Source organism: Rhopilema esculentum, chromosome 11 (genome assembly GCF_057945365.1).
Source record: "Rhopilema esculentum isolate cy_ngs chromosome 11, ASM5794536v1, whole genome shotgun sequence".
Taxonomy (NCBI): domain Eukaryota; kingdom Metazoa; phylum Cnidaria; class Scyphozoa; order Rhizostomeae; family Rhizostomatidae; genus Rhopilema; species Rhopilema esculentum.
The window spans coordinates 4,860,910-4,876,681 of NC_142825.1; the positions used below are offsets into that span (position 1 = coordinate 4,860,910).

General features: G+C 35.9%; 2 protein-coding genes across 2 annotated transcripts; one reads left to right on the forward strand and one right to left on the reverse strand.

Annotated features, from left to right (window-relative positions):
• The first annotated feature begins 7,354 nt into the window (after positions 1 to 7,354).
• Positions 7,355 to 13,929, forward strand: LOC135693365 (RNA-binding protein RO60). Its single transcript, XM_065211818.2, has 4 exons — positions 7,355 to 8,301; positions 9,712 to 10,011; positions 12,217 to 12,450; positions 12,718 to 13,929. The coding sequence occupies exons 1-4, from the start codon at positions 7,414 to 7,416 to the stop codon at positions 13,030 to 13,032; spliced, it is 1,737 nt and encodes a 578-aa protein (XP_065067890.2). The 5' UTR covers positions 7,355 to 7,413; the 3' UTR covers positions 13,033 to 13,929.
• LOC135693368 (actin-related protein 10) lies at positions 13,763 to 15,760 on the reverse strand. The gene is made up of 2 exons (XM_065211822.2): positions 14,937 to 15,760; positions 13,763 to 14,406 (listed from the first exon to the last, which is right to left on the reverse strand). The coding sequence occupies exons 1-2, from the start codon at positions 15,719 to 15,721 to the stop codon at positions 14,013 to 14,015; spliced, it is 1,179 nt and encodes a 392-aa protein (XP_065067894.2). The 5' UTR covers positions 15,722 to 15,760; the 3' UTR covers positions 13,763 to 14,012.
• Between the last annotated feature and the right edge of the window lie 12 nt (positions 15,761 to 15,772).

Genomic DNA, 15,772 nt, shown 5'->3' on the forward strand with positions numbered 1-15,772 from the left:
AAAGAAGGGGGAGCTCATACTCTCAAAATCATAAGGGATAATGGCAGGGTTCTAGCTTTCTCAGGAACTTACATAACAAGAATAAATTTGATTTTGCCTCTATATACCGACGAAGTCCACAAACTTTCTGCCTGGGCTGGAAAGAGTGAGATCTCAGACAGTTTTCGTGCATATGTTTGATGCCCAGTGTTTGATGCCCATGTGCATCTCTTTTATTAGCAATAATCAAACTTAGAAACGAATAAGCTGGTAAATGAACGACTAGAGATGGAAAAAGGAACAGCGATCACCAAGGGTACGTTATTCTCTTGGGGAGGAATTTTACTTAATTTTCTTATGTGAGGGAAGTTATTGAGCACATTTTATCATTCTTCGTAGATATTCTATCTTTCTGCGTATAAAGAGTCTCAGCTTTATTCGTTGTTTGCAAAATGCAGGGGTATACAAATTTTTCTTGAAACAACTTTTATTTATCTTTGGTGATATAGTTGCCTTGCTGTTTTTTGTTATGAATCAACAGATTTATTCCATTTTATATTTAGCTTTGCATATATTTTTCAGGATTTTCATTATGAAATGAATGAGCAGGGTATTTTGAGCAGAAGGATCAGGGGGGGGGGGGGGTGATAGATGACGATTTGACTTTTGTTCCACACCCTTCAGGTGCCTAGAAAATTATGGTAACACCAATTTTATGATTTCATTTCTAATTTAAAGATAAGGAAGATGAAAGGGTTTTTAAAGTAAAATCTTGGCCCCTTTTTTACTTAACTGGTTACCAATTTTTTTTTACCGAATCAAAGCAAAATTAAACGAATGATGCAGAAATTTTGGAGGTGTCGAGCCCCTAACACCCCCAACACCCCCTGATAAGTCCGTCCCTGTGAGTGACCTTAAACAGCAGTTATTGGCATGAAATGGGGAAGGATGTCAGTGCGAGCATCCACGAGAATTTGTGCCATCCAACTCTTTGGTGCCGACACATATCTATGTTAGAAACTGCCTTGGCTTAAGCCTTAGCTAAATGGCTCTGAGTTTTATTCATTGCAATAATCGCATTTATGTACAAGAGCAAGACTCAAACAATGCTAGATATAATGATATTTCCGAATGGACGGTGGCAATAAAACAAGACTTGTTGTATCAAATTCTCGCAATAAAAGAAGTCGATTTGCTTATGAGGCAGATGTTACCTATCCAAGCTATCAACATAATAACACATTGATATTAAATTACCCTTTCAATTTTTAGAATATTTCTGTCAGTAGCAATTCAAATGTCAATAATTTGTTCATAGAGAAAGCCCGATTTTCGATATTTGCATTGCACAATGAAAACCAATTCAAAAAAGAGCTTTCAGATATGCACCAGCTTTTCGAATTCAAATATTGTTATGAAAACTGTTCTATAAGAACAGATATAATCATATCTTCTAAAAAGCGCACGAAAAAGCATAATCACGTTATTCTTTTTCCGTTATACAAGTGGCCGACTGGTATTCTAAAGTTGCTACAACAAAAAATTTGATGATTAGTATGTAAATTATGATCGTAGAAAAAAAATATAATCCTTAATTCAAGCAACCTTTCAAAGGTTATCAATGGTTTCTGGTTTTTTTAAATGTCGAATGAGCTGTTTACTTCAGTTATATTTCGACGGTCTATGTTAAGGTGGGTCTGTATTTACACATCAACTTAGCTTATTTCTAACCTTCTATGTCTCTTCTATGTGTTTTAAAACAGTAAAAATTTAGAATCAATATACAAATTTATTATTTTGCTCGTTAAGTAGACCTGTGCAAATTGGTTGGGGGAGACTTGGTACAAAACGAAAAAGTAAACCGCAGTAATATTTCCTTTAATAACTTCCCCTATTTTCTGTACACGTGTTCTTGCCTTTGCTATTAAGCATCCGATACTGCCTATTGCAGAGAGAATAAGGAACCTTCCGAACATTTCATCTTGTTGATAGGGGCTAAAATTGATCCCTGTGGAGCTACTATTTGCATTCTCAGCGGTAAGACAGATGTAAGCATCTCACTATAATAGAGGTTTAAGATTTCACAATTTTCTGTGATCTTGAATACAGATTTATGTCAAGCAAATTACATTCTACATTTAACACTTTCTGGACCTATGTATCATAACTAGACTGCCTTTCACCTATTGCACTCATTCTCATTTCGTTTTATATGAATAGATTCCTTAGTGACTTCTTATATCTCCTGTAAAAGCAAATCTCTGATTTTTCATCAAAATCTGAAAGGAAAATGCTAAGAGAAAGACGACTTAAGTTGATATAGGAAGCGAACAGCAAGACTGGTAGTGTGGTGTTTCCAAACTTTTTGAGGAATCACATGATGATTTCATTTCTAATTTAACGTTGTTCAAAGCCAAGAACAGTGACAGACACACAACTGGCGAACGTAGGGAAGGCTAACGAACCCAAATCAGTTTTAATAAGCACACCATTTTGTGTAATCACTGTTCTCAATATCTATGGTTTCAAGAAGATTTGAGAGTGTATCTGAAATACAGGTACCGCGAAGAAATTATAGAACAATGGCTTTTCAGCAATGAAAAAATTTAGGATTTGATTTCTTTTCTAATGACAGAACTTTTAGGTATGCACTCTATGATACCTTGGTTGAACAGAATTTTGATGGAGGAAATAGAACGGCTACTTTTTGATAGCATCACTTTGAGATGTTGCTAGGGTTCAATTTGAAAGCAGAATTGTTTTGTTAGCCATTACCAATTGGGGGATTACAACTATAATCATTGCCCAAAGTATTTGGAACCACCAGCAATTTGCGTTGCGTCTTTATTTTTTCACTTCTTTTCCCGGATACTCCTATTTCCGCACCCCCTTCCCCCTAAATAATGTTGATAATTAAGAAAAATAACATAGAAGTTGCAGAAAAAAGCATTCTTCTTAATCCCCTAGGTTGTTTTGTAGTAAACCAACATTGTTTAAAGGGGGAGAGGAGAATGGCTGAATTTCTCTTGGAAACTGACGTCAGTGTACCAAGACTTTGGCAAGGATTGTAGTTAGGTTCCAGTACCCTACATGCATCCAAGAACAAGAAGGGCAGGAAAAAGAAGAGGAAACGGAGAAAAGTAGAGAAAGGAAAAAGAAGCAAGAACAATAAGAGAAAGGAAATAAGAATTATACTTAGAATAACAACAAAAACAAAAAGAATGAAACAAAAGAAAACAAATACCTAGACGAAATATAAACATTCCAAGAGCTAGGACAAGTAAAAGAAGAAAAAGAATAAGAAAAAGAACAATGCCAACAAGAGGGAAAAAAGAAAGAACAAGAGAAAGAGCAAGAACAAGAACAAGAACATAGAGAAGAAGAACTACAACAAAAAAAGACAAGTAACGGGAAGAAGAAGGACAAGATTTAAAGAACACAAAGAAAGAAAAAGTAAGAGCAGAGAAGAATGAGAAGAAAAAGAAGAAGTGGAGAAAGACAAGAAGAAAGAAGAAGAAGAACTACAACAAAAGAAGACAAGTAACAGGAAGATCACGAATGAAGTAAAGAACAGTAACAAATTCAAAGCAATTGGAACAGCTCACGTCGAAAAACTAATCGTAAAGATGGACAAATCCAGAGACTTTTTTGAAATGGGCCAAGAATTTGAAAATAGTAAAAACAGTTAAATTTTATTAATATGATCGAGGAGTTGAGTAATAACGATGTGTAGTTTTTTCTCTCACTAAATAAACCCTTTAAATTAACTTCCTTTGGCTGGATTTTAAATGTACATATTTTTCCTTGTGTTAACAAAATAGAGCAGATTTTTTAGCTAATGAACCTTGCGACTAAAAATGTCATGGAAAACTGTTTTTCAATGGACTTAGAAAGAATTCTTAGTTTGCAGATATAGAAAAATCAGTTATGAAATCAGAGCAACATTAAGAACACCCGAGCATGAAATTATCCAAAAAAAGAGCATCGAGCGTTGGCAAAATTTCTCAAGTAAAAAAGTGTCGAGCATCAAATATTAAAAGAAGGGAAGACAGAGTCAAATAATAGCTACCGGTTGTTGATTCAGGCCATTAACTCCCATTTCTAAAAGCAACAATAAGAAACCAACTGTCTATACCAAACTGCAACTAAGCGTACTCAGTATGAAATTTTCAAAATTTCTATCTATATACTTTAATGTTCGTGTACATTTCTATGCATATTAAGCTTGCGATACGTTTAAATCTATCAGTTGTATCCAGGGCATTTTTTAAGGATTTTTGAGTGGTGGAGCATTTTTCAAAATAGCCCATGCTTACCTCAAGGAACTGTATGGGATCCATGAACGATTGCTTATGATTGTTATTTGTTTCTACTCACGCTAAAAATCCTGGCTTGTTGCAAGGACTAGCTGGGCTGTTTTTTGAAGATAACTATTTACCTTCTATTATATATGTTATTACCAAGGACATAAATTAAAAGACGTTAACAATTTAGTTTTGGCTGTGGAATTGAAATTTTTACGTTGTTTGCAATCTATTACATTTAGAAAAATGTTTGTGACATTATGGTCACGCTGTTTCCACACTGAACTTTTTTAGAATTGAAGGTTTAGGCTTCAAGACTTGACATAAAGTCTTTTTAAAGCGTTCTTACATATTGTATATAAACAAAATTGGAACCTTTTCATAGAGTATTTAAGATCAGGAACCTAGCAAATAGGTTTTCTTAAAAACATAGACTGGGAACAGAGAGAACAGGGGACACGTGCACCTCCCCACCTGTAAATAGTTCAGGAAAAATGCCCCTTTTTGCCAACTGCATAACAAAAAAGTCCCCTTGAAATGCTGAGTCACTATACGAAATGAGCAAAGCTGCCAAAAGGTGAGGGGTTGGGGCAAAACGCCCTAAGGCCTTTAGGTTTAGGGAAACAGTTTATTTAGGTTTAAAAACAGCAAAACAACAAACTCACAACCAGAGCTGCCAAAAGGTGAGGGGTTGGGGCAAAACGCCCTAAGTTTAATGAAGAAATTAGTCAGAGTAACAATTTTATTAATAAACAATGGTACAACGCTTTAAACAATTGCAACAAAATGACTGCAAAAAATATTCTGAAATGCATTTCAGCTTATTTTTAGGGCATGGTCGCCAAAAAACTTCTGTTCGCTTCGCTCGTAGCAGACTTTATCTTTCCGTGTTGCCACAGGGCTTTCAAAACCTCTCGGCGGCATTGCTCACAAGAAACAGCCTTTCTCAACCTTTCTGGAATTTTTGTTATATTACCCCTTTAAAGAAGTTTTCTTACCTTAGAGAATCTATAGTAAGTTGCCTCTTTAAACTGACGCTCTGCTCGGTCTTTTCTAACGCTTCCTTTTCTTAAATCTTCATTGTCAGTTATATGGGAAGTAAAAGTATCAATGTCACACATAACATTACACACTTGACACCGAGACTTGCCACACGGAGTACAACCTTTGTTATGCGAAACCCCTGCCCCCTCACTATGAAGTTTAGCCCTAACTAGTATATCTTTAAGATTCTTACATCTCTTAAATGATATCAAAGGTGGCTGAGGAAACACCTTCCTACGCTCTTCTGATACTGTAAGCATGAAGTCTCCCGGCCACCTTGCCGAAATTATTCAAGGCTGGATGGTAGGTGGTAACAAACGGAACCCGCCCATTCCCATTGTGTTCATGTTTCCCATTAGCCTTATCCAGTAGTGTAACCCATATAACATATCCCATATCCCATATAACTGATAAGGAATATAAGATAAATTTTTCGTTTAATTGTGATTCGTCCAATGTTGTGTATCTTATGGAATGTAAAGTATGTGGTGTACAGTATGTGGGTAGCACTTGCACGTCTTTTAGGCTTAGGTTTAATAACTACAAGGCGTGCAATCGTAAGTTTATCGGGGGCTCTTCGGGTGTACCTCAGGCTGATTTTTTCCGGCATTTAGCAGGGAAGGATCATCATGGGTTTCTCAAAGATATCAAAGTTACTATTATAGATAGACTTAATGGGAATGGTAGGATACATGAAAGTTTCTGGCAGTATAAGTTAGAAACCTTTGCGCCCCGGGGCCTCAATATTAGGTTAGTTGACACATAGTTTTATTTTTATTTCCTATCTTTTTGTTTATACTCTCCTTGTTACATTGTTTATTTTTTCCACGTTTTCTATCTACTTTCTTTCTTTTCTTTGCATTCTACATTTATAATATTTATTTACCTAGTTTCTTATATTTTTTTGGGACAGACAGCATTTACCGTTTCTTTTTCTTGGACTTTTCTGCATGCTAAACCATCTGCTATCACACTTGTTCTATTGTTCTTTGGTCTATTGTATTTATCCATCTTTTCTCACTTCCGGCTGGGCTTAGAAACTATCATTATGTAGTTAAATTAGCTATTATTGTTCTTGCTTGTAAAATGTGTTACCTTTTGTTCTTTTGTTTCGTATTCCTTATTTTACGCTCCAGATGTATGTGTTAGTCATTCTGAAGAAGCTTATAGCGAAACGTCAACCAAGTGTTTTTTTATTGAGTATCTATTTATATTTTTAAAAAACTTTACAAATCGTATCACCTAAACTAATACTTTGCAATGTAATAACACCACAATTTCTAATTAAAGCAATTTCAAATCTAAAAAGCAAGTAAGCAGAGAATAACTATTTTTGTCGTAACAAACAGCTAAATTTCGCGGCTCAGCGTTTCTGCCCTCAGATGCTGTAGGTGGAAGGTTCGAAAATCATCGCATCAGTTAATATTGAAAGCTTTATAACGGTTTTCATTCCAAAAAGCAACTCAAGTATTAAGTATAACTACCCATGGGTGTAGCGGATGCTATGAAACTACCTACAAAGCATCAAAACGGTACCGGCATTCTTCGAACACAGCGACAGGATACCTATGTTTTGGTTTAGTCTTCAATCGCTAACCTGTCCTGAAGCTACAATTCTTCACAGCTTTCTCTGCGTTACATGATTCTTGGCTGTATCCAAGCGCAAACAATGGAAGGGGGCTGAGCCAATACTTTTATTTTCTCGAAAATTTTATTAAGGGGGCTGTGCCCCTGAGCCCCCACCTCTATATCCCTGGGGGTATGCTGCTTTCACTTTCTTTTAGCCTGGGATCAGATATGGAGCTCGGATCTCGAAATGACAGGGGGAAGAGGTCTTTTCCGCTTGAGATCCGGTTCGAGCTCCTTTTCCCTTCGTTCTTTCTTTTTTCCGACTAAACTTTCGCTTCTGAGTCTGGTCACACAGGCTAGATAAGAACTTTAACTTTTTTCTGGAAAGATAAGAACTTCAGCAGCGGACGGATTCGATCACGTTCTCCAAAGTGAGGCTGACTTCTAGTCTGACTGGCAAACACTGAAAAGGAGTCTGGGCTTGGTTCTGTTTCCTTCTGGATTCAAGACTGGAAAAATGGAGCAGAAAGATTCCTCAGCTATCCCGGGCCAGCAGTTTCGTTTAGACGAGCGTCAACTAAAGAATGATGCTGGTGGTTATGTTTTTAAGATTGACGATTTAGATCGGCTGAAAAGATTTCTCGTTTTGGGTGCTGATGGAGGAACGTATTATGCCGGTGAAAGGGAACTTGCAATCGAAAACATCAAGTGCATTGCTGACTTGATATGCAATAGAAGAGGAAAGGAGGTTGTAGATATCCTCAAAACGTACAGTGTCGAAGGAAGGTGTCCCAAACAGATAACCATTGTGTATGCGCTGGCATTTTGTGCAAGATATCACAATGGCACTTTAGATCAACGTTTCCTAGAAACAAGGAAGGCAGCCTATGATGCCTTGAATGAAATTTGTCGTATACCTACAGATTTATTTCATTTTGTAGCCTATTGTGAAGACATAAGTAAAAGCAACAGAGGTCGTTCCGGGACTGGCTGGGGTAGAGCTCAGAGAAAGGCCATCTCGAAATGGTATCTCAGCCAGTCACCGACCAAGCTGGCTTATCACGTAACAAAATACAAGCAAAGAGATGGCTGGAGTCATAGGGACCTTTTAAGACTTAGTCATCCAAAGCCCAGCTCTAAGCAGAAAAGCCATCAGATAATTTTCAGATTTGTCACTAAAGGTTTTAGCGAGTGTAAAAAGCTATTTGATGATCCAGAACAGTTTCCAAGCAAAGATGAAGAAGTTAACAAAACCTTTGCTACTCTCAATGCTGCACAAGAAGCATTACAGCTCAGTATGCAGGACATCCCAGAAAATGAAAAGGAAGAAAAAATTATTGAACTTATAAAAAATCATGATCTAGTCAGGGAACATATACCAAATACATTTTTGCAGTCACTTAAGGTAAAACTATGTAATAGTTATTTGGATTTTCAATCTCGACCTGCCTTCAAGCATTGTTTACAGTGAGAATGACTTATGTGGCTAAGGTCACAGACTATAGAGTCACATTGCCCCTTATGGAACAATTCGATTTATTCATGAATTCCGACTGTGCACTGATGAAAATAAATATGAAGGAGTTAAGGTTTGTTTATCTTCAAAAAACGCGCGAAACTATTTTGCTGATGACATTACTTGAACTCTTTGCTAATTATTGTTGTTTCATTTTGTTTTTTAAAGCTAGGAGGATATTTTAAAAGTAAGCGGAATGTAAACGAAAAAGTTTTCATTAGACCTTCAACCTTTCTTTTTTTCCTGCACGTCAACTTTCTTGGTCATTCCCTCGGTCGGTTTTTTATCTAAAACAAAACCAACCCCCAAAACGTGTTTCTTTATCTCCCAAAAACCAATATTCATTGAAACCCAAACAAAAGCTTGCATAATTTTCATTCACCGGGATTTTTTATCAGGAGCATTTTCATTGGCCTAGTGGCTTCTTTGATGGAACGGCGGGCTTCCTGTTGTGATTCTCAACAATTCATGAGTGGCTGAACGTGTGACACATGATAAAGTCTCATTCAAGTAAGAAAACCAAACTGGGGGATAACCTTTTTTTCTTTACTCTGAATTTGAAAACAAATGGCTCAACGAAAGTCTGATTTGATACTGACGAATGATAAAGGTAGAAGGAAAGAAGGCAGATAACAATTCGCGGTTTTTCTCCATTGTGTGCTTTTCTGCATGCCTAAATTTGAGTCGTTCCATAAGGGACGGTGGCCTAAGTTTTTCACGAAGAAAAGTAGCCTGTAGTAATGTTGCTCGTGCAGAAAGAGAGAAAAGCCGATAAGACTGTCTTTACACAAGCATGTAGATTATACAGCAAATGATGTGCTTGTAGTACTTTTTATTTATTAGGAAGTACCAAAAAGCCGAGGAAACACTTTTTACTGAAATCGTTCCATAAGGGGTGATGTGACTCTATACCGATTAAAGGTTCTGTAATTTGAGTCACTGACATGAAAAGACTAGAGTAAAGAGAGTTACCAGCTCTCTACAGTTCTAGGTGTAGGAATCATGTGGTGTGGTCATGTTAAGAGGAAGGACTCAGCAGACAGTGCTCTATAAGCATAGCTTCTCAGTGACCTAAATAATACCTTCAGAAGCTAGGAAGTAACAAATACAAATACGGTTTGTTCTTTCCTCTTTAACTTAAGATTTTTCATCACTCTATGCCGACCAGAATATATAATTAATTTTATACAGCCCAGTTTTTAAAAAAAGTGAAATACTCACAGCTTTACAAGAGAACAATCTTTACAGAGTGGTATTTATAGTAATAAAGAGATAAATGAATAACAATGGTTTTTTCAGGTATGGCTCCAAATGCTGTTTAAGATGCCAATGACTGCTCTTATAAGAAACCTTGGGAAAATGAGCTCTGAAGGAATGTTTGAGGACAGTGTGAAGCACAATGGGACAGAGATAGCACACAGGGTTGCAGATTGGCTAAAAGATGAAAAACGACTCGAAAAAGCTAGAATACATCCATTCAATGTACTTCTAGCTTTAAAAACCTATGAATCTGGAAAAGGTGACAAGGGATCAAAAACCTGGAATGTTAACAAGAACATTGTTGGTGCTCTTGATGAAGCATTTTATAAGTCTTTCAAGGTAATCTGTTTTTACTTGAAATGTAAACATTAGCAATATATTGCTAAGGTGACTGAGATTGTTGAGATCTGGTAGATGTAACCAGTAGCATTCACGGGGATATATTACAGTGCCTCTAGCTACAACCAATTTTCAGTGAATGCCCATCCACTGAACAAATCTCAATCATATAGGTGTGAATTTTGAAGGCTGAATTTAATTTTTCATAGCATAAAAGGTTTAATAATTTTTTCTGTCCTCAAATATCTTGAAATTTTGAAAGACAATTTCATGCTGCACTACTTTTATTGAACATACATACCCTTTTAATGTGAAAATAAGTACTTTTTGGTCAAAAATAGCAGGTAGGGGCAACTGGGCAAAAGAAAGTATATAACTTTATGAACAACTTATATATTAATAACACTAAAATATCCAGTAATGCCATCCTATCCAACAAGAAGCAAGGGTTAAGAATCCCGCTAACTTTTGAAATTTCAGTAATCTGTGTATCATCTTTTAGAACATTTGTGGCAGGTAAGTGTATAGAATTCCCTCATTCTGTTGAGAAATTGCCAAATTTCTACAATCTATGACAAATTTCCCTAAAATTTTGTTGTTCTGCAATCAGTGATGACATCTACAGTTGGAGATCAAAAGGCAAGGATTTACCCCTGTGTTTTACAGACAAATATCCTTGCTGAGAAAAACTGTGGGTAGGCAAGGTTTTTTAATGCAGAACACGGAAAAAGGTAAACCATGTTGAAGTGTATTTATTACTCAAAACTTTCAAAATTCCAAGTCCGGGTTTTCCATTTTTCTAAACTATATTCCAGTTTTTGGTTCCTGGTACTCTCAAAACAAAGTGTGCGCTTCTCAATTGAAAAAGTCTGCAATCTTTGGGGTTATACTTAATTTGAAAGTCATATTTTGTTCTGGTAAAGAAGGGCATAAAGGGAATGTCACTGGCCCAGACTCAAGCTGTAGTTTTTGGCATCCACTTTGAATTTGCACTGAATTTGACCGTGTTGTTTACCTCTTAGTAACAAAAATTACTAAGATTGAGGATGTCAAGGAAAATAGTTGAAAAACACTGCAGTCCACGAAGCCCTCTCTTTGCACATCAAAAGAGTATCTTATACCGCTGCCTCACAATAATGTAGTCATAAAATTATAAGAAGTGTGATGCAAAGGTAAAGCAAATCAGCGCTTTAAACCCATTTCTAGAAATTTGAACATCCTACCATACAAATATTTAGAAATATAAAACATTATTTCTGTTCTTGATTATGTGAAGACATCAACGAGAGGACGTAAACTACATGCCCAACCTAAAAATGCATATGTCAAGATTTAATGGCCATATCTTTATATGACTTGCACCAAATTGATACTTGATTGAACCTTGGGTAAAACTAGTATTGAAAATCTAATAAAAAATAGCTTGGTATCTAGAATTTTGCTAATATTTAAGAAGCAAAACGCCATTTTTTCGTTTAGATAGTTTAGCACTGCAGCCGAAAGTTTCAGGAAGGATAACGGTGTTATGCCCCGTTACCACTGGTGCCATTACACCACTGGTGCCTCATCATTCACAGGGCACACTTCGCTCTGTGCCCAGGGCCCCTACAGTTAGAGTGGCCACAAATGTTTTGAAAAGATTCATGATCCAAATCCATCATTTTATTTAGCAATATGGGTGGATATTCCTCAAATCCACAACCTAACGGACTTCAATAATTGCAAAACAAGAATATTATCATACTTTATCTCATTCGCACACTAAATTATGTTGCATCAATAGAAGTTGCGAATTGAAATGAAAATATTCAGCAAGAGGATCAGCAATTTTTTCACATTCTTTTCAATATTCACTCGTTCTGCTTTGTTTTTGCCTAATCACCACTTGTTTGCACATTCCAAGGGAATGTATGTTCTTTAAAATTTGTCCAGCATGAAATCATAGTCATGATGAAATCATCTTTAAAAAGATTTACATACTGTGTGGTTTTAGCGACATTAAAATTGTGAACCCCTGCTGATCAGTGCGCCATTATGGGGTTTGCCCAAATAAGGAACTCCCAATGTCCAATTGATGGGGTTTTTTCGGGTCATTTCCAGCATAGTATAGAGCATCTGTGCCAAATTTCAGCTTTATATTATTTTTGACCGGGCTAGACCATTTTTATATCTAATTCCAATACACTATGCCTCTTTTTCTTTTAGTTTGTTAAGCCAACTAACAAACGCTACTTCCTTGGTATTGATGTAAGTGGCTCAATGTCATTAGACAATTGTAATGGATGCTCCATTTCACCTGCATTAGCATCTGCTGCCATGGCAATGACTACCTTGAGAACAGAGCCAAAAACTTTCCCAATGGCATTTTCAGATGGTTTAGTACCACTTAAAATCAATAAAGATATGAAGCTTGCAGATATCTTGAAAGAAACAAAGAAGGTGATGTTTTTTTATCAAGAGTTGGCTTTTAAAAATGTTTTATTTTGGGATTTTGCTATATTATAAACATATTAGACAAAGAGCTTAATTGTGAATATAGTTTCTGAATGGAATGCATGATTGAGATGACACAAATGAAACTAATGTTGCATTTATCAGTTTGCTACTGATAGACTACTACAGCTTTTGAACTTTAAGGTTATGTTTTTGGCACAACTTTGTGATAAAACCATCAATTACCGGTTGATAATATAATTACTTTTTCAGCTAATGTTTGGATCAACTGATTGTGCACAGCCAATGATTCATGCCATGAAAGAAAGCATTGAAGTTGATGTCTTCATTGTTTACACAGACAATGAAACATGGACCGGAGATCTTCATCCCTTCCAAGCCCTTGTTGATTATCGCAAGAAAATGAATATCCCCCATGCAAAACTAATAGTCTGTGCAATGGCAGCAAATGAATTTACTATTGCAGATCCAGATGATCCTTTAATGCTCGATATAGCTGGATTTGATTCAGCAGCACCACAAATTATTGCTGAGTTTGCTCAGTTTGAACCTCAACCTGTAAAGTAGTGTACTGGTACAACCTGTACTGTAGTGTAGCATTCAGTGTACTGTTTCTTGCAGTTATTTCTCATCCAGTTGTGGATGTTTACCTGATTTCTATAAGTTTACAGTTTAAGGGGCACTTTTGATTCCTTGGGACTAAGGGGCACTTATGATAATCATAAGTATACATATAAATCATAAGTATATTACGAATCATTCCTAAAGTATACAGAAAACCATACAAAAATTATCTTGCCATAAGGGCTTTTACAGGTTTAGCCCCCTTCCCTTATTCACATTATGATTTGCTGTATCTGCAAATATCTGGATATAAACCACTCATCTTTCATTCAAGATTTTACATTGTTGAAAGATGTATCTTGTCAAATACAGTGTATTTAGTCTATTTCTCTTGCATATCCAATTTTTGAAGGCAACTTCCTTTCTATCACTTGGTTAATTTTGCCATAGAATCTTGATTATTATCTTGATTATTATTATCTTGAATCTTGATTATTATTAACCTTATGTTTATTATCAATTCAAAATTGGAGCAGTAAATGGCAAAATATTAATGAGATATAAATTTGAAAATACAATTTTGATTACATTGTCCTTGATCCTTCTTTTAGATTCTTATTAGTTCTTTTGCACAAAACATTTAATCAAATTTTGATTCTGGTTTTTCCATGCATATTTGTAATTTCAATGCCCATAGTTAACAAAAGAAAGGATTTAGAAACATATCACTAAGTTCCTGAGTAGCTCTGAAAATTGTTCAATTAATTGTATACAATTTACATGGAAATTTATATAGTAACTATATATGGTCTTGAATTAATATAGCAATTGATGCTGTTAGTACAACATGAGGATCTTCTAATTTTCTTCAATTTCTGATCCAATAAATACTAAGACAGATATGTTGCTTATCTTTGGCACTGAATCTATCCTTAACTTCAAGCATACCAAATGATTTAAAAAAAAGATTCAGAAACCCAGCACTAAGGTTTTCCTGATTGGGAGACAGATTTACGGTAGGACGAAACCTTGACTTTTGCATCTGACAACTGCTTATCATTTTGGATGTTTGTAGATGTCAATGAAGCCCAGTCTGGCAAGAAAGGTTTCTCTTTATACTTCTCCCTTGTAATAGAATACTCTGAAAGTGTTTCCAGCATCCCATAAATTGCTGCTCCTAGCCATGATATATAATTTGCTTGAACTGGAGGTTGGCATATTTTTACACTTTTAAAAGCAAGTTTTTTTGAGTAGAATCCAGTGTTTAACTGATCCTTTATTTCAGCCAATAGCCTTGCTTTAAATCCAGGTGCCATGCTTGTGCCTCCCATTAACAATATATTTTCACTTAAAGTCTTTCTGCAGTCAATGGGGCACCTGCATAAATAAAAAAACAAAGTCATGGCTGCAATAAATAAATATTTTTAAGAAAAATAAAAAAAATTAATTTTTAAAATTGCTGAGAATATCATAAAGTGTTGAAAAGAAATATCATAATGCACTCTAGGAACACATGCCCTAGATTTACCAAAAATAATTCAATCCAGTTTTGACAATTAATCTAGCAGGGAGATAATTTGAATCTCTTTTTGTCTTTTCAACTTTTTTAACCAAAAACGATCAACCAGAACACAATTTATCTATTAAATTACATTATCTAAAACCCTAGTCAGATTGCAGAGCATAGCAGGTCTCAATAGGATATTGTGTTGACACAGTTGTTTCATTAATGTTTTTGTATGCAAAGCTTCTTTAAAATTTTACTTGGCATGCAAAAAGAAGCTTCCATAATAGATTGTAAAGTTGATGTGCAAGTTAAAGTTGATGTGCATACATCTGCCATAATCAGCACACTGGAAATTTGAAAGAATTGTCTCAACATTGTTGATGGTTACATGTATTTTTACCTTGATATGGCATCGAGAATGTATGTAGCAAGAGACTTTCCTTCTTCATCACCATCAAACATACAGTCAAATGAATGGGCTCTTAGTTTCCCATCAATTGTAATTTTCATTCCATGGCCTACTGTATATTCAACTGCTGGGGGTAGATTTTCTTCTGGTTCTTTGTTTCTACCAACAAAGCAAACTGTCGCTTTGATGTTTTCAATTATCTCCTCGTCCATGTTTTGCCCTGTGGCGGATAATAAGTTCTCTTGCAATTGCTTGTGAATAGCTTTCCCCCCAGTTTGGAAAGATTCAATGGCGGAGAGAATCGGAGTGTGCTCGTAAATGGGAACTACTAATGATTCGCTGTAACCACAGTCAACCACTAAAGCAGACGGTACACCCAAAGTAAATAAGGCAAGCAAATGGCTTGGTGCCAACATGACAGATACCACATCAAAATAGGTGAATAGAACTCTGGCTAAAGTGTTTCTGAATTTAACCGGGCATAAGATTGATTCAACGATGACCACTTTACGCTCTTTAGGGTTCACCAGCAAATACTTGAAATATATAGTGTGCAAGAAATCTCGCAAAGTTTTGTACAACTCTGCTTCAGAGGCATTAACTCCCATAACGCTAACTTCAAGCAACTCATTGCCGACAAGTCTTTTCACTTTGCTTGAAATTATGTGTCTCGGAACAGTTTCACCGGCGAACCCAATTTTGGTGTATGCTTCACCAATATCAAGAACAACAGCTTGTTTATCGCCACCTAACCCTATCATCTCAAGTAACGCCATTTTCTACGATCGGAAACACCCAAGTGAACTTAAGGCACCCCTCTTCTATAC